At 35.1% G+C, this 26,320-nt stretch overlaps 1 protein-coding gene across 1 annotated transcript in view; it reads left to right on the top strand.

Moving 5' to 3' along the window:
- The window catches only part of NWD2 (NACHT and WD repeat domain containing 2), a 948,319-nt gene that overhangs the window by 288,274 nt on the left and 633,725 nt on the right, over positions 1-26,320 (top strand). Inside the window, exon 3 of the mRNA XM_044063448.1 lies at positions 4,022-4,138. Within this exon, the coding sequence (XP_043919383.1) occupies positions 4,022-4,138 (117 nt within the window). The remainder of the gene's footprint in view (positions 1-4,021; positions 4,139-26,320) is intronic.

Below are 26,320 nucleotides of genomic sequence, written 5' to 3'. Positions count from 1 at the left end.
CTTGTTTGAAATTTTAATTAAAAGTAATGTGGTTTAAGTAAACTAAACGTTTAAAAAAGTGAAATATGTGATTTCTCAAAATAAATTTCTGTATGATTATTTAGTACAGTGGATTAAAATGATAAACTTAATCTGATCAAGATGTATTCTGAAATCATAGGTTTGATTCCCCTCTCTTACTATCTGTGTGACTATGAGTAAACCACATTAGTTAAAAGAGCATGCAGGTTGCCCTGAAAAGGGTCACTTCTACCTAGTGTGCTTTCATGGTTAAGAAATAAGTAAAATAATTTGTTATATTTTATATTTGTTTGCAGCAGGTATGGTATAGGTATGCTATGCTTATAAAAAGATAACTCACTCCTTAAACAGCTGTTCTATTTCTTTTGTTTAATTTATTTCAGATTATCCTGCAGATGGCTTGTGAGTCTAAAAAAAATTACTCTTCAAACAGTTGTTTGTTTCTTTTCCTTCATGAGTTTCATATTTTTTTCAAGATATGACATTTAATTTACACTGCTATAGAAACAAGCTTGTTTGCCATATATGGGTTTTAGTCAGTGATATGAATAATGCTGGGGCATGTAGAATTTGAGGAAATGATGTCCTCTGTTTAATGTACAGGCATTGTCTGAAAACAATGTCCTTGCATCTGTACGCTACTACGTTTAATTATAATTGCGAGGAGTATAATCTCAATGTGAGGTATTATGACATAGTATTAGCTCCTTTATTCCTTTCATTCATTTACAGATTATTCCTTTACCCATTTCAGGTCATATCCCAGAAATTAATGGGTATAAGCTGAAAATCTAATCAAAGATAGAATGCAAGTCTATCACAGGATGCACACACATGCACACGCAAACTTATACTCTCGGGTGCACACACATACACATACACACACACTGCAGGCATGCTTGCACATGCACACAGGGCAAACACATGTATGGAAAAATTAGCAATTTAGGAGATCACCAGTTTACCTGCTGCATGACTTTGGGATATGGGAGAAAACTGGAGCACACAGGGAAAACCCACATGAACACAGGGAGAATATTCATGACTCCTCCCAGAGGGCTTCTGATCCAAGAAACAAACTGGAGAACCAAGCGCTGTGAAGCAGCAGTGTTAATTGTTTCAATACCATGTAGACCTAGCACAGTACAATTTCATGTATGTACAGTGTGAACGTTGTGAAGGGAGCAGCCAGGCAAACACCATCTATGCCATGGGATACTTACTCTTTTGAAATATTAGTTATTTTGTGGAAGGAGATCTGCTAGGATTTACAATAAAAATAATACCATAACAAATGTCTCATGATTTATAGCTACATCCTTTTTCAAATTGCTTTATTTTCAGAATACATGGTTGGCAAACACACAAGATTTTGTTTCAGGATTTTTTTTTCGAATTCTTAAAAGGTGTACTGTATGGAAAAATGCAATGGTTGGGTGGACTATACATTTTTTAGAAGTGGTGTTAGGCGTTGTGTTCCAGAAGCTGACATGTAACTTGATATGCAATTTCAAAATTCCTGGCTATGCCCCTAATCAGCTGCATAGTTAAAATTAGGTTCAAGAATTTACAGGGAACAGAATCCCAAAAAAAATATTTTATGTTTCAAAGAAAGTATTTTTTATTGGTGAGACAACTCTATATACACTGTAGCTGGTTAAATGTATCCAGCTTTCCACATTAATGGACTTTTTGAGCAGGTTGAAAAGTGCTAAAGGATTATTACAGGTACTTCATAGAACTTGATCCTCTGGCTGAATTCCTGGTTGAGGTGCCTTCTATTTTTGCATGTTTTTCATTTGTCCACACCACTTGTCACACAGGTCTGCAGTTTCCTCACACATCCCAGACAAATGCAACAGGTAGGGTACACAAAGACACTAGAAGACAGATGTGATGTAATATCTTTTATTTGATCCAATAAATGGTATTACCTTCCATCTTTCAGTGTCTTTTATGTTTTCTGCTAGTGAACCAACATGGCATTTGTTATTTTTTCTTTCTACAGGTGGAGTGAAAGATTTAAAATTGCCCCTGTAGATATGTGAACTCAATCTCTGAGTGCTTGTTCTGGGAGCAACTAGTGTCTTATTGAGGATTTATTATCTTCATAGTTTCATAGGTTCATAGGTAGATACTAGGCTATCTGCCCTAGGGCATTTATAAGCCTAGCCAGAGTGTATTTGGCTTCCGCCTCCCTATTAGATTAGCCTACTGTGCCTCTGTAAAGTAGGTCACAGAAGGTACCCTTTTAAGATTAGTTTACTGTGCCTCTGTCTAGCAGGGACACAGGAGAGATCCCAGGGGTGAATTTGCGATTTCCCATCCACGCGTCCAAATTTCGCATGAAGAGGGTCAGTGAGGGGCTATGTCTAACATGAATTGGGATTCTATTCCAGAGTGAGGGGAGCCTCTGGGAAATGAATCTGTCCCTCCTGCATGTCCTATTTATTTTTGTGCTGAGGTTTAGGTCCCTGGAGCATGTAGCTCTAAGGGACTTGAATTTTTTAGGTGGAGCATGTCCATTAATTCTGGGTTTGACATGGCTTTGTACGTCAGGCATAAGATCGCCTCTGAGTAGGTGGTAAGCAACTGAGTAGAGCTGGAGTTTCTTTAGTCGAGCTGCATAGGACATCTGTTTGTAGCCCATGATCCTCTTGGTGAGGTACTTTTGGGGTCTCTCCAGTTGCTGCAGGTGTCGGGTAAGGTACATCCCAAAAGGGGCATTGTATTCAATTATGGGCCTGATGAGTGACGAGCAGAGGGGCACAATGACCTCTCTTGATCTAGATGCGAACCCTTTCGTGATAAGGTGGGCTATATAGAAGGTCTTTCTAACCACTTTGGCAACATGATTATCAAAGGAGAGATTACTATCTACGTTGGTCCCCAAATCTCTAATTATTTCTTCCGTACTTAATGGATTACCACCTATGTGGTAATTTGTGGGCACCTTGTTTTTCCCAAAGGGGATGACTATGCACTTTTTAGCATTTGGCTTGAGGCCGTGGCTCTGGCACCAAGCATCCATCTCTGTGAGACCCTTTTGGAGGATGCTTGTGTCAGCTGGAGATTCAATTATGGCCCCCAGTTTGCAGTCATCTGCGAACTTTGTCAGCCATAATCCCCCCGTGTTAGCCTGAACCTCAAAGAAGTATATACCGAACAGGAGAGGTCCCAGAACTGAGCCCTGTGGGACGCCACTTGTAACTGGTTTGGATTCGGACATGGCACCTGCGATTCTGACCATGTGGGTTCTATCTCTGAGCCAGTTTGCAACCCATCTTGTTATATTTTCTGTTTTCTGGGAAATGGACATGAATGAATGAATCAATCAATCCATCAATCAGTCAATCAATCAATCAATCAATCAATCAAGCAATCTGTCACTTGATCAATCATCCTTTCACTTTCTTTTTATGAACCCTTTCTTGCCATAGCAATGTCTCACTGGCTTAGTATCCTTGTTTTCTATAGCTACTGCTATACAATGACATCATACCTTCAGTGACATCATGCCGTTACTACAAGCAAAGTTCTGTGAGAACACTGAATGCTGGTATTTTTTTTTTTTTTTTGAGTGTTATTATTACCAGCTTCCACTGTCTTTTGCTAGCTAATGAAATATTACAGTAGATTTAGTAAACTGCAGTGCTATGTTCCTATTACTGATAGTACACTGTTTTTTAAAATAACAGAAGTGCAATATTTGAGTGTAACAGATCATCAGTGCAGCTGGACTGGTATCAACCACATACTGGTGTGCACACACGTACATGTACTTTATAACTCTCACTGCTACTTGTGTTCAGTTCTCTACAAGATTCTGTAAATAAAATTATAAAATGCGCACTTATCACTCAGTGGCAAAAATAAGTAGATATTAAAACAGAAAACACTGCTCTTTAAAATAGATGTATGTAAAATGTAAACTGACTGCCTTTGTAAAGACCTGATATTACTAGACAGATATTTAAAGTTTTCATTTCCTGTTCAATAGGTTGTAGATCTGTACTGGGGAATAGATTCCGAAGAATGGGACAGTCCAGAGTTACAGAAGACTCGTATGAAACTGCTGGAAGAGTGCCTGAAAACATCTGCAGGTCCATGTTTTGTTGTGGGTATATAATATAACCTTTTATAAAAAACACATTCACAAGTTGAGCAACAGCATTGCTCAAGGCATCCGCTACATCTTGTTTTTATATTGTTAGAATACAGTTTGTTTAAATAAACCAGGTGAAAGGTAAAAATATCAGAAGGGATAAAACCAAGTTACATAAGATTAAACTGCTGATGCCAGAGTGATAATTTTATATTTCCATCAAAACTGAGTATAAGGAAAATGTAGTTAGAGTTTGCACATGTTATGTAAGATGTATTTTTTTTTTTGTCTTTGCTTGTACTGAATTGATCAAGGTCATTAAGAGATTTGACTCAAATTGTATCACTGTTAAATTTCTTGTATTCCTGTTACACAACAGGTTCAGCATTTTGTAGTTAAAGAACAATTTATTTAAATATTTTATTTATCTTTCATATGTTTAAACAAATGGAAGTAAACAGACATATAGCTGTCACTGCATATGCCAAACATCATTAATTTGAAATGTGATATGAAATCAGAATATGTACATATATATCTATATATATCTATAGTTATCTATCTGTATCTATGCATGTCTGTATCTATCTATCCATCTATCTATCTATCTATCTATCTATCTATCTATCTATCTGTGTGTGTGTGAGTGTGTGCATGCTATATACATATGAGTTTATAATGAATAATCACTGCTGAGTTTGATCGAACAAACTTACCCGCAATTGCTACTAATCCCCATTAAAATCATTGTCAAAAAGTTAGCACAAATGTAAACCAGTAGCTTACATATACAATTATAAACAAAAAAAAAACAGCTTTATATGGGGGGGGGGCATACCCACAACAGGGACTCTGTCCCCACACATCCTGAAATTAAATATACTAACTTCAGGGTTGCACAAACTTGAAAAATAGGCAAAAATCTGCTTTGATCATTACATAATTCAACAATCTACCAGCAAAGGAAAACACAACTGTTTCACCACACTGTAAAATGCATTCAATAACTTATATAGTACTCATCTAAATAGATACATACACATAGATAGATAGATAGATAGATAGATAGATAGATAGATAGATAGATAGATAGGTTGATTTAGATAAAGCTATATATGGTCTCATTGGACTCTCACCTCAGTAACAATGGGTAAACTGGAACAGAGCCCAGCAGTACTTAAACTTGCTATGAATTCCTTGGTCCTCTCATTCTGATCCAATAAATCGCAGTTTCTGAGTGCTGTATGCATGTCCTACGTCCCTACATTGAAAAAAATGTCACCTTATTTGTTAAAAAGTACTTTTAATTCTGTACACTGATAGACATTACTGTATTTTGTCTACAAGTTATATTTCTCAGTGCCAGAATGCCATTCCTTACCTGTGTGGTCTAAGATCTATTAAATATTGTCAAATGTTTTGCTGAACAACAAGAGTTTAGCTTTTCTTGTCCTAAACAGAACAATACTCCCCACCTGTACTGGCCTGCATGCATGCAGATCTCATGTTAGATTGACTAGTTTATTTACCCCTGGTAGGCCTGAGCTTTCTTCTGTTCAGAACTTTAAAAAAAATGCTTTGAATGAAAAAAAAATCAACTGTTTCTAACTTGATAACATCTGGCAAGAAATCAAATGTGTACTCTTTTGTGAATGTACCCGAGGTAGTGGTGCTGCGGTAGCCTTGTCGCCACACAGCAAGACGTTGTCCCGTTCGATTCTCAGCTAGAGTGTCTTCTGTGTGGAGGCATACGTGAATGGGCGTGCCTTCGTTGAAGGTTGTGCGTCAGAGCTGGTAACTCGGCATGTAAAAATCCACTACCAAACATTAGCAGACCGGAGTTCCGCTGTGGCGACCCCTAACCGGGATAAGCCGAAAGACACAACAACAACAACAACTCTTTTGTGAATGTACAGAACTCTGACATGTTTATTTTCATTAAAAGCATGAAAAACAGGAATAGGAACATTTTTTAGCTGACTTAGCAGTCTGTACTGGGCACACACACAGACATACATACATACATACGTATACACACCTGCGTGCATGAGCACACACACACACACACACACACGCACGCGCACACATGCACACACACACACACACACACACACACACACACACACACACACACACACACACACACACACACACACACACACACACATACATACACAAACACACACATAGTTTTAAGAGGAAGGACTAGATGTATATGCATATGTATGCATCTGTCTTTTTATTTGTTTTGTTGGGGAGGGGCTACAACATTAAAACTATGCATCATTATGCCCTGTGATATAATGGACACACTACGATAAACATACTGGAATTCTGGTTTAGGTTATCATACACTTTTTTTGTATACTCTTAATAGAATCTGAATTTATTCCATAGAGAGATGGTAGGTATAATTTTGTTTGTTGCATATGTCTAGTAGTCACAGTTTCATAACATAATATGTTCTTTGTTTATGAAAGTCTCAACCATGCATTTTTTTAATCAAATGCAAATGAAAATCTAAAGGCTTCATGTATGGTTATGGAAGACAATGTGACTTAACATTTGCCAGAAGGAATCCATTTCACAATCTACTGTGTGCGTGTGTATGTAATATATATCCTTATAATAGGCAAAATGTATGCACGCACACATTTACATATACCATTTAAGCACGGTGTATGAATTCCTTTTTCAGGGATGTCATTTTACACAACACACTGACAGGCAGCATGCATAAGCAACTTTCAAAGCAGCCTAAGTAGTGTTTTTTTTTTCCCCTTAAAAGGTGTTTTTATTAATTTAAGTAGCATAGCATAATAAAAAATACACAATAATTAGTTAACAATATGAGATACAAAAAAAATCTGTGTGTTCTTTTCCCACATCAGGTAAACAGATTTATTCCCCAATGATGACACTGTAGTGGAGCATGTGGGGAGGGGTGTTGCACTACTAAGTCTGCTATCCTTCTTATGGGAAGTTAAACACTGATCCCATCTGCCTGAGTTAAGGGTAGCTTACATGGAAGTATAGGATCCCATAGCACTTATCCAAAAGAGTAAAGGTCTTTATTTACAAACTTTAAATGATGTAGCAATAAAGTCTTAAAAATTTCAAAATATTATTTTGCATACAAAAATAATTTATTTTATTTTATTTTATTTTATTTTACATTTGTTAACCGGGCTAGTCTGGCTGGATACATGTCCATTTTCAGCAGAGGCCCGAGGAGAAAAGCTCCACTATCATACTATAACTTTACAGTTTAAAAAGATACCACTAATAAAAAATAACAATCAATCAAACAATAAAACAATCAAACAATGACAAAAGAAAAGCAAGGTAAAATTGAATATACAGTAAATAAATAAATAAAAATGCAAATTAGATGACTAAATAAATTAATAAACAAATAGATAACTAACTAGTTAAATAAATAAACAATGCTTCATAATATTGTTTAAAGTTTACTCCACCACTCTGCCATAGCCAAATTTTAATTATATTCTTCATATTGATCACTGCTGCAGCAACCTTAGCTATATGGGTTATATCCTGCTAAGGGTATGATGGCCATCCAGCTTCCAAAGATTCAGCGCACCTTCCATGCACCCAAACTGTCAAGCAACTCAAGATGAGTTGACTAAAACACATGTTTGTGAACAAAGCCTTTCAAAGCATTACTGCTACTCAAATTTACCCTCTTCTGAGGCTTTTGAGGATTGACAGCTGGCTTGTGCTTTCCTTTGTTGGGTGGATAAGTTCCCCTTGGGGAAACAATTCCATTTTCTTATATTTACTGATGTTTAATCACTTTTCCTTGTTTTCTGGTGTGTTTTTATGCCAGGGCATAGACATTTGTTTTTTCTTATTGCTACCATTGCCCTATCAGGGCTCAGCCTTTGTGTCTCTGCTAGCAGGAAAGCTCTGAAAGGCTGTGCACCCAAACTTGTCTTTTAGTCAACTCAGCTCAAGCTGCTTGGCAATTTGAGTGTAGGGAAGGTGACTTGAAGCTTTGGAAGCTGGGCAGTTGTTATATCCTTGGCGGGATATAACCCATGTAGCTAAGGCTACTGCAGCAGTTATCATTCAAATATCTATTGTTATGATAAGTTCAACTTATATGACTTTCTTTATAATTTCATCTGAATTCCAAACTTTATTAAATAATAATTCTTTATTTCTTATTTGTCAATTGTTATAAATAATCCTCATAGAAATTTTATCTATTTTTTTGTGCATACTCTCTTTGCTTTTATGATATGATCCATAAACTACTTATATATATATATATATATATATATATATATATATATATATATATATTTATTTATTTATTTATTTTTTCTGTAATCTATTTACTATAGAGCATTCAAATACACATGCTATATTGTTTTATTTTACACATAATAGACAGTCTTTCCTCTAGTACTTCATGTAATACCGATCCTTTCACAGCTAAGTTTCACAAATATAATCTTCGTATTTTGTTCACTTTATCTATACCTGTCTTCCACAATTATATTTTCTTCTTCCATTGCAATATTTCTGATTCATTTATGATTCTTTTTCTTTTGTTGAATGTAATACTGTTCCCATTTCATTTGGGGGTTGCAATAATGGTTAAATTGGTTACCTTATAGGCACAAGATACAGGCTTTAATTCTTACCTTTGGGAAGCATGGCTGGGTTTAAAAAGGCCACTTGTTTCATTAGCCTAGTAATTTCCTCTGAATCAATTTCACACCTAAACATTTAGTAATAATTATTTATTTCATTTTCAAACTTCATATATTTAATAATCTAATGTGTACATAAAGGATCTAAAAACACAACTGGATTTACCAAATTTAGTCTTCCTTATTCCACTTTAATATAAAGGCTTCCCTATGCATGCTTGAGGTCAAATTGCTCAAGCATTTGTGCATATAGAAATGCTCTTTCCTATAGGATGTCACTGCCAGTGCAGTTTCTGCTTGCACTGGCAATGATGCACTTGCAAAATTCTCATAAAAATGTTATAATGAACATTTCCTAACATAATGTCTCCATTTCTTTAGACTTTCTTTATCTCCTTCCTTCCATGTTACTTTTATTACTTTTTCACACATTTGTATCTGTGAAACTTTTCTCATCCATTCATTTAGCACCTACACAACATATTTTTGATGTAAACCCATCTCTTTATTGAAGGTATAATCCAATTCATGTGACCCAGTGGCGGACTTATCATTTATTTTCTTTAACACATGCTATACTTCCCCTTCTTCCTTAATGTTTCATTTTCTTACTCAGTAACCTTATTTTTATTACATTCTGTTTTTCTATAAACCCTTTTCCTTCATATAATCTTTCTAAATACTTTATTATTTCTTGTTTGATTTCTTTTGGCTTCTCCACAACCTTACCATCTACTGTTACAACTTCCTATGTCATCAAGTTTTGCTTGTTAATGTTTTTTCTAAAAAGGAAATGCTTCTTTCTTTCTATCTTGAATTAAATGTTGTTGTCTCCTTAACTAACCTTCATTTTTTGTTATTGTCACAAACTGCTTCTTCCAATAAAATCCAATAAACATTTATAAAATTGTTTATTTGCTTATTACAATTATAAAAATGATAAACTTATAACATTGTTTATTTATTCCAACAAAATCAAATACAATCAAAATATATTTCCCAATAAAATCAAAGGTCATACCGCATGTCAATTCAACATTCCATTTCCACAGTCTACTCTGGTATTTTCACTTCTCTACTTTTTTCATAAGACATCCTTTTAAACTCTACTATCCTTAATTTTCCTCCTCCTCCTTTCATCTATTACACTCACTGTTTCTAACCTACATTTTTCCTTCTTCCCCTCATTTTTTCACTTATCTTTCCTGTTTTACTTTTCCCTACTGTCAGCTTACCTTCTTGCATCGCAGCTGTTTTTTTCAATACTTTATATGTACTGTACTGAATACTCCTTTATTTTTTAATTTAAATTTTATACTCCTCTGTTTTTTCTTGTAGTAAAATTATGACTCCATCATTTCAGCATTCTAAGATATTATTACAAAATGATATTATATTATGATATTTTTTTTAAATTGTATTGTATGGCATAATTTAATACATCTTTCTTTCTTTTACACTTTGTACTATCTTTCATGACTCTATATTGTCTCACCAAGTGCAATCATTAACTGTAAATTGTATTTTTGTACTGGGCCATTTATCCCCAGGCCTACACTGAAAAAGGGTCTTTTAGACCCAGTCAGACTAACCCAGTAAGCAAATGCCAATAAATATATTCTCCTCATATATATCTCTATGCTTTCCTTATTTTTTTGTAGCATGTCCATGGCCTCCTCTGTCATTCCCCCTGCTTCTTTCCATTTCTATATTCAGCTTTAAACATTTCTTTTTGTATACATACCACCATTATGTTCAATTTTCATATATAAAAAATTGTGGCTTTATGATCCTATAACTAATTCATCTCACTTTTGAACATCTCAATATCAATATTTATGTTTTTTTAATTCCTTTCTCTTATATAATAACATGTATATTAATGCATATTCTTACCCAAATTCCATAATGATCCATAAATTCTATCCTTATTTTTCCACTTTGTAAATTTTCTAAAGCTTCTGAAAGTAACACATAGGCTGGTATTCATATCAATGTCTTATGTTTATGTGTGAATAGTAATGCTACACGGATATGCAAATAAGATCAGCGAAAGCCATTTGTGATGTGTGTGGAAAAATTAAGCATTTTCTTTTACAAAAAAATCATACGTTGTTATTGTCTTCTTTTCTTTTACTTTGTTTTTTTTTTTTCATAATGCGTGCAAGTGTAGCTGAGCAGTCACACTCAAAGGGTTTAGGAAACTATCAACTATGCAGTCAAGAGTGATTTTTTTTTAAAGAAAAGGGATTTATTATTTGTTATAGAGGGATATCCTTTCTCTGGGCATCTGATGGTTTAATTAAAGAATAGAAAGGGTTGTGCTAGGAAAAAATTGGGAAAGGGGAGGCAAAGCAAAGAGGTGAACACACAAAGGAAATATCTAGAGGGTTCATGCTAGAGGAGGTGGGAGAGGATGGACGCTACGTATTTGTCCATGGATAGACTCCCCTATTATTTCAATTTCTTTTTAAAAGAGGGTAGTGTGGATGGGAAATAGGGAAAATGTTCAATGAGAAAGGGTAAGGGAAAAGGGCTAAGAAAGTGTGGAATCCCAGGACACAGAACCACAAACATGTTCACTGACACAGTGTTGTAGTGGAGGACCCTAATGTTGAGGGGGTAGGGGCCTGTGTTGGTGCGGAGGTCAGCAGCAAGTAAGATAGCATGTCTTCTACATACTGAAGACAGGCTTTGAATGGTTGATTTCTCCTCTCCACTACCTGTAACAGTACTTCTTTAAACAGACTTTGAAGCCCCCTTTCTGTGATGCTTACAAAGCTGCTATGTGCTGGAGTGCCTACAGGAACAGCACCTCCACTCTGACCTTGCGAAAACATCCCCAGATAGACAGAGGGTGATTGTCTCTAGCCTGAGAAGTACATGCCTCATCTGCTCCTGAGGGATTTAAACCTGTAAAAAAAGAAAAGAAAAGAAAAGAAAATGAATGGGAGAAAAAAAAGAGAAAGGAATGCATAAACAAAATAAGAAAAAAGAGAAAAAATGGTGGAAGACACAAAACAGAGAAAGTACAACCAGTGCTATTTACATGTAATTGAATACAATGCTGAAATACTGGAGTAAGAATGTATTGAAGTAAAACTTATGTACAGGAAATGCTTATGCATACAGTTGGGAGGTAATGATTTTGGATGTGCTTTTGAACTTGAGAAAAATGATAAGAGTAGCGCTTATGCATACTTGTGATGAATTGAAAAGGCAAGGACTTGTGACTGTCTAAATGGGGGGGTGTTTCTCTCAAGTTATGTACTTTCAATAGACGGAATACAATACCAAAAAATCCTCAGTAATTATTGCAGTTAATCAGGTTAAACATTGGAATATAAAATATTTGTCTGTGAAGCTATAACTATATTTTAGGAGTAATACAGAAATCACTTCTAAACACATGTATCACTTTTCTGTTACCATTGAAGTATTATTGAAGTAATATAATGATTTCTTATACATAGTATGAACTAGTAAGAAAGAAAATTTTCTTGGACACTTTTTATACTTGCCAGAAGACTCAAACAGTAGCTCAAATATTCTGTTTTGTTACGGAGTGTTGTATTTAACTTCATCCTCAGATATGATTAAAAGAGAGAAGGACAGTGTTGTTTATCTGCATTTGAATTTTGACTATATATATATATATATATATATATATATATATATATATATATATATATACAGTATGTCTAAGCATTATTTTTTTTTTCATTTTCACTTGCATATACATACTTATATTCCATGTGTCTTGACTGTTGTTTTCAAAGTGCATGTAACACTTTTGTTCTGGTATAGCTGAAGTACAAATGATGAATGTATCAATTCAAGGAAGTGTGCATTTGCTTTTCTGCAGAACTGTTTCTGATTTAATAAGTAAGACTGAAGTAAAACAGAATGTTTTCAGAACACTTTTGCGCTGGTCATTCATTTAGCACAGTAATCCCCACCCCCAACCTGCAGTCTAAGTAGGGTGTGGGGTGTGAAATTTCAGCCATGTTATACGTGCAGCTAGAAATACTTTTGAACAAACAACTGAGTTAAGCAACTGTTTTACTTATATTTGTGTGACCTACACAAAACTAGCTTCATGTAATGTTATTTATTACAACTATTTCCCTACAATGTTAAAAAAAACTCTGTAATTGCAGTTCTTATTTCATAACTATCTATATCCAGTCACCATTTCTGTTACCTGTGAAGTAGTACATGATTTATACAATTACGTATACAGATTATAAACACGGTACTAATAATCCCCTTTGTTCAAAAGATGCATGCATTATTACAGGCATGCTCCTCATTTCCTATGAATTTCATAATGGAGGTATATATATATATATATATATATATATATATATATATATATATATATATATATATAAAACAATTAACAAAAATATTTTACTTACTATAAGACTTTGGCACTCTTGCTGTAACTTGGTCAACTGGTCAGCCTTATGCTTCTGCATATCTTCATACCTGTGATTGGTCTGCTGACCAGAGTGTGTTATACCTGTCAGGGTTGACAAGTGGCCACCCAACTGTGATACGAATGTGACATGAAAGAGGGGTACATTGAGTGACTGTGGTTATTTGACTTTTGCCTCAGTATATCTCGACATTCTCTTTATTTTCTTTATTTCTTCCTTGACATATTTAGTAATGCTATATTCTGGAAGTGTCAGCAGGCATGAGAGATGATGCTGTGTTCCAGAACTGTTTAGTGATTTCAGCAAAGTCATTACACTTGATTACAAAATATGTCTTGTATGTGTATGTGTGCTGGGATATTCCAATAAAGTACTAAAACTTGCAAAGTCATTGGAATATTCCAGTGTCACACTTGAAAATTGCAAAATCTTTGTATTTGGCAGAAATTGCTGCTCCTTCTGGGTGGATGGCCAACACCACAGAATGACCTAGCTCCTGCCTATACTGGAAAGTACCGATTCTCATGACTTGTGGTAAACAACTTGGTTATATATAGCTGGGGCTCCCTGCACTCAGGCAGAAGCCTCACCTATGGAGTGGATGCACTGCCAAGGATTGTTTTCTTGATGAAGACTCCTGCCTGATTGCAATAGGGCTTCCCAGTCAAGACTGAAAACAGGATGAATCATTCTCTTTATTGGTGATGTATACCTTTTTTAAATGTATTGTCTAATTTCCTATTTTAGTTAAATAGAGTTTACTTAGTTTTCTGTTTTGGTGTCATTTTCTGTTCAATTACATAGTGTTTATTTAGTTTTCTGTTTAGTGACAGAAATAAAGTTTGTGAGTAAATGATTTCTTTAGTGCAAAGTGAATTATTTCAAATCCTGCTCATTTGGCAATACATTATTTTGGCGTCACGGACAGGATTCTAAATGTTTAAGAAAAGGTTTATATGTGTAACTGCATTCATTGTTTTGATCAGTGTATACAGGAGTACAGCACTCCAATTAAACTGTGGAAACAGATATCCTTGCTTTTGTTTAAATCATGCTAAAGTTTACAATTTGTAGAGACAACTGGAATGTTTCAGCCCTACTTCTCACAGTGGAATGTTTTTAACAGAGATAAGGAATATCAGAGCTTAATGAAAAACACATGCCAATGTTAAAGAAACATGACATACTGGTTAGAAAGCATATGTGCTAAGTGACATGAATACAGTTTTTTTTCTTTTCAGAATTTAACAGATGCAACAGCTCCATACTAACATAGGAATACATCAGGATTTAAAGGGTTAAAAATTAAAGCAGCTAACAGCTCAAAGGGTAATATGGACATGTCATTAGTGTTAACTACAAGGTTATTAGAGTATTTTAATATTACAGTTTCCGAAAGGATGCTAGAATGGGCAGAGCATGACAACAAAGATATTTTTAACAATCTTATAAGATGCAAGTAAAGATGACAAGGGTACATTCTAATACAGTCAGAGACTGTAAAAAACATATAACAGCTGAGAAGTTCTGAGACAGTTGCAAGAAGCATGTTTCAAAGTAAATACAGATAAAATACAGTTCTTGTCACAAAAGTAACATTTCTAGGAATCATTATCAGACTGACAGGGAGGCCTCCTTGCCAGGAAAGGATATGAGGTATTCTGCAATTGCCAAAGCCTTTGACAATTTCAGATTTGCAAAAATTCATGGGAAACATAAAAAATGTTAAAGCAAAAGTTAACACAGGCAACAGAGGTTATAGCTCTTACCAGTAAATTACATCTTGTTCTGCAAGCTGCAGCATGGAAGGACACACTCTCAGTGGTGCTATTACAGGCTTGGCTATAAGAGGCATCTCAGAAAATGGACACTAAGTTAAGACAGGTTATTTTATGTAGCAAAAAAAAAAAAAAAACAATCCCTGCATTAAACAATTTTTGGCCATTTACTTAAAAATAAAACAGACAATGTTCTCTGGGGTTATACTTCTAACTCCAACTTTAACAATCAAACTTTGCTAAATGACAGTAAAAAAAAATCACAGAAGACATTAGTCAAGCATTCCTCTACAGTATATATAAATGGTGCATGTTTCTGGAAGGATGGGAAGTACTACATTGGGTTTGCAATAGAGACATTCCAAAAGGGAGACAAACCAATTATGGCTAAGTTACCAGGATGCATGTCAGCACAAAGGGCTGAGTGAGAAGCTGCACAATATGTTTTGCAGCATTTACATCCAGTAAATATTTACTTTGACAGTGCTTATATAGTAAAGTCTCTGAGACTACTTATGGAAATGTGGGCTAGAAGAGAGTTTATTGATACTGCAGGACTAATTTGAAAGTACAAGTTGATGGGACAGTTCAGTATTTTAAAGTTAAAAGCAAACATCAACAATGGACAAAAGACCTGAGATTCCTATTATGCAATGCGTGATAAGTTCACCTAAAACACACCAGATAGGACATGCACAGGAAGTTACATGCAGGATTGAGCTAAGGTAGGCATAGGTGGCTATATTACATAAAAAGATACCTCAAATATCTGTGCCTGATAAATTGCAAATGTAATCGCTATTTGAAACAGTTCCAGTAACTTTTTCTCCTGTTAAATGGGAACAGCCTTTTGTTCAGCTATCATTAGAGCAATGACAACATGCTTGGTTTATATACGGGCCAGTTAAATATGTAAAAATAATAGGAGGTCCTGAAAAGGTATATCTTATAATCCTACTACTAAAAAAATAAACTGTTATGGGTAATGGTAAGAGTAGTCAGTATAATGAACTCTGTGCAGTTTTTTCAGAATTTGAGGCAAGAGATACCAGGAACATGTCATATTTATACTGATTCTTGGTCAGTAGAAAATGGATTAGCAACCTGATTGCCTACATGGCAGGAAAATGATTAAAAAGAATAATTCTAAGGAAATTTGGGAAAAAAAATTATAGCAATCAATTTGGAAAATAAGTGAAGGTACTGTGACAGTTTATTATGTTGATGCACATTGTTCTGCAGACTCTCTAGAACAATGGCTTAATTCTGTTACAGATGAACAAACAAGAATTTCAGAAGTTAATACACGAGATGATTCTGAGCAAATGGGGATGGCAAAATGGACACATCAGAAATGTGGACATCTGGGAGAAAAAGCCACTTACAGGTGGGCACAAACAAGAGGAACTGCACTTTCATTAGATTTAATTAAAACTGTTATACAGTGCCCGGTATGTCAGCATATGCAACAAAGGCCTATATCTCATACAGTTCAGGGACATATAGGACAAGGAAAGTTACCAGTACAAATATGGCAGATTGATTATATTGGTCCTTTACCATCTAATAAGGGCAGCCAATACATATGTACAGCAGTAAACACTTATTCTGGATACCTTATTGGTTTTCCGTGCCAATGAGCGACACAGGTAAGTACTCTGAAAACCATAGATTTAATCATTCTGTATTATGAAATGCCTTTGCAAATACAAAGTGACGATGGTTCCCACTTTAAAGGGAGAATAGTACAGGAATTTGCAAAACAACATAATATTAAATGGGTGTTTCGTATACCCTATTACCTACAGGCAACAGGATTAACTGGGAGAATAAATGGATTACTTAAATACCAGTTAAAAAAACTAAAAAATGGTACACTGCAAACTGGAGAAATAATCTAAATATGGCATTACATATTTCAAATAATAGACCAATTTGAAAAACAGAAACACCATTAATGAAAATGTTAACTCCAGCATTGCAAATCAAACCATATGTGATGACAGAAACAGTCACATATTGGGAAACTAAGACAGGTGCATTAGCTCCTACTAGAGCCACACCTGAAACTGCAGGACTGAGTCTATAGTTGATAAATGCCTACAAAATACTGCCACAGTCAGTTCAACTGATCAAGACTGATATTGAAATTCAAATTCCAACAAAGTGTTTTGGTTGAATAGTGCCTCAGTCAGCACTTGCTTTGAAAGGTGTTCAGGTTGTGGATGGAGTTATTGAAGCAGATTACCAAGGGAAACTTAAAATTATTTTGTTAAATACTTCAAATAAAAATGTTCATGTACAGAAAAAGGGTAGGGTAGCCCAAATATTTATTGTACCTGTGTTAGGTGGCACAGTCACCAGAGGGCAGTCACTGCCTGTTGCTGCCTTTGAGAGGGAACAAATATCCAGTATGCATGAAATCAATTCAGGTGCAAAAATATAGGTCCATGAACCCAATAAACATCCTGAACAAGCAGAAGTTATTGCTACTGGAAGTGACAATACTGTTTTAATTATTAAACCAGAAAAGGAAAAATGGGAATATGTACCAGCAGATCAGTGTAATTTGTAAGAATAATCATACTACTTGTCTTTGACTTCAGATTCTAACTCCAGTCTGTGCAATAATAACCGTTGGTGTTCTCGCTCTGCTATATGGAGTCCCTTTGGCAGAGTGTGTAACACCAGGAGTAAAAGCAGCCAGAGTCAACTCAACAGTAATCTGGTGGGGATGGGTTGCTAGTGCACAGAATAGGACACAAGGTACTTTTACCTGCCCTGCTGGACAAAAATGTTCTACTGTAAATTTGACTTCCGAAGGAAATCTAAATATTTGGAGGTGAGGAGAGGACAGTTGTATGTCCAACTACTAGATGACAGACCAACAATGGTAACAATCCAAAATTACACAGACATAAAATGTTGCAATTGTAAATATAAACAGACATATCAAAAAAGTATTACTTTTGTCAGAATGGAACTGATGTTTATAATGAATCAAGTGACATATGGAACATTGTTTTATTGTTTTGTATGAATGTAACTCAAATCATAAATAGAAAGGCATGGGCTTCACAAATAACTGTATTGAATAACAATCCCAAAGCTCATGTTGACCAAATAATTAAAGTACCTTCTACATGTAGATATGTAGGACAGGAATATCAAAATAATGTGTTACATTTTAATATTACTTTTCCAAGATTAGGTAATTGCAGGCAGAAACGAGCATGGAATAGTACCTTATTAGGAGGTACTGGTACGGGGTTAGGAACCTTGAATGCAATCAATGTTGAAGTTTTAGCTAATAAAATTAAAGCTATGGGTCAGGATGTTTCAAAAATTATACATTTACAAGCTCAGTGGAATCCTACAGTTTGGCACACACAAAAACAGTTTGTTAGGTATGAGAAATAATTTTTAGATCAATTTAATGCTTCTGTGGTTTCCAATTTGAAATTTGATGTAAATGTCACTAGGTTTGTAAATTGGACAACATGTACCTTACAGTCTTTTTATGTTTCAATGCAGAAAAATCTTTTGCAGACCAAATTAATGCTTAAGAATGAACATGTCTGAAGATAACTGTTTAACCAATGAATACCCAGTACTAATTGGATAAGGCTGTTTTCTAAAAAAACAAAATGTACAGACAACTTTTGTATAGGTTATATTATGCATTATAATGTCACAAATACAAAAAAATGTGTCAATTTGCAACCTTGCCACTGGTATTTGGACTTCCTTCATATCCATTCCAATAATGGTTCCCCCATTTAGAAGGGAACTACATTGACTTCGCAAACAGAACACACAAATTAAAACATTGTACTGAAACAATGGATGGACTCATCTGTGAACAATATTCCCATATATATGAACCATGTTTACTTCAGCATTCCATCAACATCTGTAAATGGACTATATTACCAACTACTTTTGAGATGTTCATAGAGTTAACACGACAGTTCATATGTTTAGTGACAAATCAAATGTCATATGCCTTGAAAAACCCTTTTGTAGGTTGCCTAGTTAATGTAACTCATCTGAACTGGCATAATAAAACTTATATCTTTACTCCTAAAACATATATTGATGTATTTCATGCCTGGTCACCAGATAAACTGGAATATCATAACTTGACTTTCAACCTAAATTCTTTACAAAAAGTATTAAACAATACGCAACATCTTGAAAAGCATTTACAGGCAGTAAATCATAGTATTTTACATCATGAAATGACAAGTATTATTATAGGAAATAAGCTGGTTAGTTTAGCCAAAAAAACAAAATCTGATACAGCACATAATTGGTGGGATATATCTACCAGATGATCAGCATCTGGCACCAAGTTGGTAAATTGGTTAATACACCCAATATTAGTTCTACATATTGTTTTGATTTTATTGACATTCTGAAACTGTGGATTAACTTATTGTGTTTATACAAAGGCAAATACGGCCTTGAATGTCAGATATAAGTGAGTCAATAGTCAAGGGGCCAAATATGATACGAATGTGACATGAAAGAGGGGTACATTGAGTGACTGTGGTTATTTGACTTTTGCCTCAGTATATCTCGACATTCTCTTTATTTTCTTTATTTCTTCCTTGACATATTTAGTAATGCTATATCCTGGAAGTGTCAGCAGGTATGAGAGATGATGCTGTGTTCCAGAACTGTTTAGTGATTTCAGCAAAGTCACTACACTTTATTACGAAATATGTCTTGTATGTGTATGTCTGCTGGAATATTCCAGTAAAGTACTAAAACTTGCAAAGTCATTGGAATATTCCAGTGTAACACTTGAAAATTGCAAAATCATTGTATTTGACAGGAATTGCTGTTCCTTCTGGGGTGGTTGGCCAATACTACAAAATAATCTAGCTCTAGCCTACACTGGAAAGTACTGATTCTCATGACTTGGGGCAAACAACTTGCTTATATATAGCTGGGGCTCCCTGCACTCAGACAGAAGCCTAACCTGTGGAGTAGATGCACTGCCCAGGACTGTTTTCCTGATGAAGACTCCTGCCTGACTGCAACGGGGCTTCCCAGTCAATACTGAAGACAGGATGAAGCTTTCTCTTTATCAGTGATGTATAACTTTTTTTAAAATGTATTGTCTAATTTTCTATTTTAGTTAAATAAAGTTTACTTAGTTTTCTGTTTTAGTGTAATTTACTGTTTAATTACATAGAGTTTATTTAGTTTTCTGTTTAGTGACAGAAATAAAGTTTGTTACTAAATAATTTCTTTAGTGTAAAGTAAATTATTTCAAATCCTGCTCTTTAGGCACTATACCATGTCCTGTCAGATATCATTTTTTTCCACCCAGATCCTGACAGATATCATTTTTTTCCAAGTGCTTTGTCTCATGCACACCTCAATCTTCTCCAGGTATGACTCTTCCAAAAGGTAAGCATATTTAAGGTTCCTTTGTTTCTTATCAGACCAGCTAGGAGCATGGCCTCCTGCCTTCACAGGTGTTGTCATCATTTGAACAGCCAGAACAAGAATGAGAAAAGTATGGTGGGGGGTGTATTTAGTGGGGTTAGAACCACTCCTATTGGGTGTGACATCATCTTGACCAAACCCATTTTGCTAGCATGCCCAGTATAGCAATTATTGATACTGTTGGCAAATTTGGTTTAACCAAAACTGCTTTGTCACATACTGATTTTGCTAAAAAGGAAAATGCTTACTTGTACTTTCCAAGTCATATTTTAACTATATGGGTAATAACTAGTATTATTAATACTTATTGCTAAAAAGGATTTGTTTTGCTCCCTGACATCACCATACATCATTTAGTATAGTGGAAATGTTTATTTTCTTTTTTTATTTGGGTAGGGGGAAATAAATATCAATATGAATGTGTTTTTTAATTTTATGACTTATGATATTTTGCAGTTGTTAGAGTGTGAATGACAGTGTTGGATGGGCAGGGATTAACCTTCAGGTTACTATAAATCTGACATTCAGATGACTCCATTTTTAATTTTTAAAGTGTATTCTTATTTTAGCATGTCTAGGCCCACCCACACATTTCTGCAGAGAGCTTGGAATCGTTGTAGAGTGCTGCAGACTTCAGAAACATCTGCAGTTCATCAATGTCTCTTAGAAATAAGTTAATGTAATGTGGGATGTGTATTCACAATCAGAGAAATACCAAATTTCTCTGATATAGCTCAGGACGCATTTGAGTACTACTACAGTTCATAGACATGCATATAACATGCATAAATGGCCCTGACATTTTGACAGTAGTTTGAGCATCACTGTGTTAATTCATAAATTACCAAGATAGGTGGCAAATATATTAGGATACTGCAGACATAAAGCAATGATAACTTTTAAAAATAATTATTATTTTGTTAGAGACACTTTGATGTATACTATGCATGTGCTGATAGAAATTGCCTAATTGGCAATTTTGTTATTTTCAAGTTGCATTTATAAGCTGTGGAATTCAGCAGTGATTATAGAAAATAGGCATTACTGAAGTGTATTGTAGTGATTGTGCATACATGGGAATAAATGCATATTTTACTGGAGAGATTTCAGTGTGCAAAGAACAGGAAAAGGCATGTGTGATGAATCTGATGTTTTGGTACTGACTGAGGAAAAATTGCAAGACAATGGCAGGGGATATGGCAAGTTGTTTTTTAGTTGAGTACTGTGATTGAATGAAGTGCAGTTAACATAACATTGCAGTTTGCATAGACATATTGAGAGTTTTTTATATATACATATATATATATATATATATATATATATATATATATATTTTTTTTTTTTCATATATATATATATAATGTACATACACACACAGACACTCACACACACACACATGTATATATATATATATATATATATATATATATATATATATATATATATATATATACACGGGAACACTTCACAGTGCTGAAATCCTGAAAGATCGAATTTCATATGGCCGAGACCATATGATCGAACTTTCGGAATCCCGACATTGTGAACGGAGATCTGCATACAGCGCAGAATGTGAGATTTCCCTTTTCCTCAGTGTAGTGTGATGTCAGAGTTGGAATATTTAAATAGCAGGGGTCTAGGTGGTGCAGGGGGCTTTCCCCCCTGCAGTAACATTCAATTTTTTTTTTTGATTTGTTTTGGAATTTCGATATTCCGAAACATCGATCATATGGTCTCGATCATATGAAATTTGATGTTTCGGAATTTCGAGATTCTGAAGTGACTCCGTATATACACACACACACACACACACACACACACACACACACACACACACACACATTTGTTTTTCTTACCTAGAAGTTACTGTGGTGACAGGAATAGCTGGCTAGTGGTTTGTACTTTAACACCTGATGTCATCCAAACATTATCTTCAGGACAGAAGTCTGTGAGATCCTCAACATGTCCACAGTTTGTCTCTGGAAGGTCTTCAAAGCAAGTATAATGAGGGCTATATATACTTTGGTGTCCCCAGGTATAGGAAGTCCACGCATTCCTCCAATGCCCCTGTGGGGGTTAAAAATCCCCACTAAGACCCTTACAGTATCCCTGTCCTCTCTGACCTTATCATGGATTTCATGATTATCAAAGTTATAATGAGTAACCCTTTCCTTATAGTTTTGCCTTCTTGGCAGGTGAGCATCAGTGAGTGCAAGCAGTTTTGGCCCAGCCAAGGCATGCACTCAGGCCTAGACATTGAGTAGCCCCTGCATTGCTGTCTTCAGTCTGTTGAGCATCATATTTGTTTTGTAACAAGGCCATAACTGAGCCCCATTTTTTTCTTCTTTCAATGCAGTTTCCCTCCTTTTTACTTTTTCTTTCAGACGTTTCTTCATCAGCCGTTATTTTCTAAAACAGTTTCAGTAATACAGTTTTTTCATGCTGTTTATCATCATGTACAATATCACAAAATCACATAGAGGAAAGGTGTTCCTCATTTTTTTCATGTCCTATCCAAACATTTTCTTTCATTTTATACCTGTAAAATTGTGCTTTACAATTTAATTTTTCACTATGTGACCATTTTTATCATATTTAGCATATCTTGTTGCTACATTTTCCAATTAAATGTCTCTCTTCCCTACAAGAAATAAAGTCTGGTTGGCCCCAATGCCTTAAAACATTTCTTTCACCTTTAGCATTTATGGCAGTAGAAATTTGTTGAAACTTTTCCTTTGTTCATGTTCAGCATTACCAGGCATTTTGACACACCAGTCCATATGTCTCTGCTGTCCCTCTTTTTCACAATATCAGCAACATTATCACATTTTTATTTCATATAATGTTCCAGTGCAATTTTTATGTCATAGGTGAAATAACTATTCAGTTTTTCTTTCTTGTTGACACTTTTTGAGCATTAAATTAATATGTGTTCCATGAAAGCAACCTAGATTTTATTTACTTTATCCCACTTATGTAGAATTTCATTTCTGTAATACTATTAAAGAATTGCAGTATTTTATACTTGTTCCTTGTGGTATTTGAGCCCAGTGGCTCTGAATACAGTCTTGCACTTGACTGCTATGGCTGGTTTGTGCTACAGACTGATGCATGCACATTTGCTTTTACATTTAGTATATGCATGCTTAATTTTCATGTACCGTATAGAAAATGAAATGTTTCTTTACATTTTATAGCTACAATAATACTTCTCTTGTGCTACATACATACCACTTCTTCCCTCAGTTTTTCTAGATGCTCAGCATGGGCCTGCCTAGCTGGATCGATTTCACAATTAGCTGTGAAAAGAAAAGAAGATCATTATGAATACCAGTCTTGCTTATACTTAGTTTTCTAGGTATTATAAATTATTTTTATTACCACACTTGCATGACTGTGGGAAGTTGCTTGTTCAAAACCCATCCAACCACTGTTTGAGTGTCTCCCTCTTGTGCCTTTTTAGGTCATTGAAGTGGTGCCTACACTTTCCCCCAATGTGTGGAATGCCATTCTCACTGGAATCATCCTTGGCCAGACTATTCTAAACCTCAGATGTTTACTGGGAGCCAGAATGGTCCCCCTGCAGATGTCTTTGGCTGTGGCACTTTACCAGGGGTCCAGTACATATTCTGGACTCCTGAACAGCCCACCTCTGCACCCTAAATTGGGCAATTTCCCCTCTAACATCAGACATGTCTAATCCCAAAGCAGTGCAATAGCAAATAACGATATTGTACCAGTTCCTATTATTGTGTTTACTGGTAGTGTGCAAACCCAATCAATGATGCCAACTGTGATTTTAAGCAGAGAGCAACAGTGCCAAACAGACAGGAAAGCATTTTTTGAAATGGTTAATCTGACAATTGACATTAGTTTGAGGGATGTCTGCTGCTGTAACTGATAGGTGGTTTAACTTTGCAGACATGCACCGGGGTCATAATTTTTATGACCTGATACATTTGTTTGACTTTATACAATGCTAAAAGTGATTTTTAAAGTGTGGAATTCAAACCTATGCATAAGAGACAAACATTTTTTCCACAGCAATGATTTTCCATCTTTGCCACAGAAAAAGTGCTTCTCAGACATAATCATGAATCATTTATAAATACAGGTGACAGACTGAGGTGTTAACCATGTATGTGTGTGACCTGACAAGGTCCTTGTATATACATTCATTTGTATATGTATCTTATTTAAGTATAAAGGCCATTCAAGTGCAGTTAGCAGAAATATACTTACAGAAACATAATAGACAGTATACCCTCAATCATACATCTGAACATTCAAAGCACAGTATGGGTATCTTATCCCTCATGCATATAATTCATATCAGCTCCACTATTTATAATTATGTATAAATTGTTATAAGTGATATTTAATATAATGTGAAATGGAACAACAGAAAAAATGTCTGGAATTTCTTGTATTGGAACCCAGGTCCATGTGTATGACAACCTTACACTTACATCTGTTGCCACAAGAATATTGAAATAACACTGGATATTTTCCTGTTGATTACTATAAACTGAACTGTGACAATGGTAAAAATGTGCTGCACTTCCTGTATTAAAACCCAGGGCCAGGACCATCTGCATTAGACCCCTACACTTACATCTGCTGTTAGAGGAATAGTTAAATAACAGTTAGATATTTTCATATTCATTATTAACTTCTATGTGTTAACCACCATACAATGCCACTTAGCAAAGTTGTGCAGTAGAAAGCACAAACTGCAGAAATGTATCCTTTTTGATATTTAAAATGTCTACACCTTATTTGCAGGTGTTCTGTTTGCTTCCTGTGTGGTCCATTATTCCAGATTTGTATACAGCTAAGCATTGCACAAATAAGATAAGCAAAGCTAAACATGACATTTATTGTGTTTGTCCATTTCCCCTGTTTTCGCTAAACCACGCACTGCACTAACACTGGCATTAAAAAATAAATAAAAGGGACAATTATGAGAAAGGAAGAAAGTAAATCTATTAAATAAACAACACTACAGAAATGTAAGTTGGTACACATGAAATAATTTTACACAGATTTCAATTTGAAATCTCACTCCAGTGAAACTTCAAAACACAGCAATAATGTCTTAGCTCTCTTTGCCACAGAAACAGTTTTGCAGCAGAGAATGAAAATCATTGTGCATGCAAGCAACTGCAACATCATCCATAGTATTAACAAAACATATGACAGTCTTTTATACATGTATTAATTTCAGATGTAGTGCACTGAGTAATCACACAACCATTTATGACTGTTGCTTGCATTAATGCAGCTCTGTGTTTGTTGCTCATTCTTCTCTTATCTGAACAGTAATATGAGACATGCAGTCTGTAAGCCATTATGTATCATTGTCCTTAAAATGTGTGAGGATATTAAATGGCAGTAATATACAGATGTCAAGAAATGAAGGGGAGGTCAGATGCTATTGAACAGAAACTGTGAAATGTGTGCTGGTTATTTACATTTAAAACATTGATACAATTGCTTCTACACTTTGTAAGTATAACCTGAATGATGTATCTACTGGGAGTAAGGGAGTCTGAAATGCTATGTTTTCTTTCTGCCTACTAGTAGACATCCACAGTTGGAATCCATTAGCAAAAAACACTGAGGGAGTGCTTTCACTATGTTTACATATGATACACGGAGCCAAGTATTAGGATTTAGTAATGAGTTCACACCTCATCTGTATCTTCATAGTGCTCACAGCCCTGAATCTAGACTACAAAAAGGGAACAGAGTAGGTAGGGAACCTAACTGTGACAAAACTTGTGGATAATACAGAAGAAGATATTACTTTGGGATTTATCTGCGCAGACG

The sequence above is a fragment of the Protopterus annectens genome, chromosome 2.part1 (genome assembly GCF_019279795.1).
Source record: "Protopterus annectens isolate FY-2018-M chromosome 2.part1, PAN1.0, whole genome shotgun sequence".
Lineage (NCBI taxonomy): Eukaryota > Metazoa > Chordata > Ceratodontiformes > Protopteridae > Protopterus > Protopterus annectens.
The sequence above is the reverse complement of the archived record's forward strand: the minus strand, read 5'-3'. Positions and strand labels throughout refer to the sequence as shown.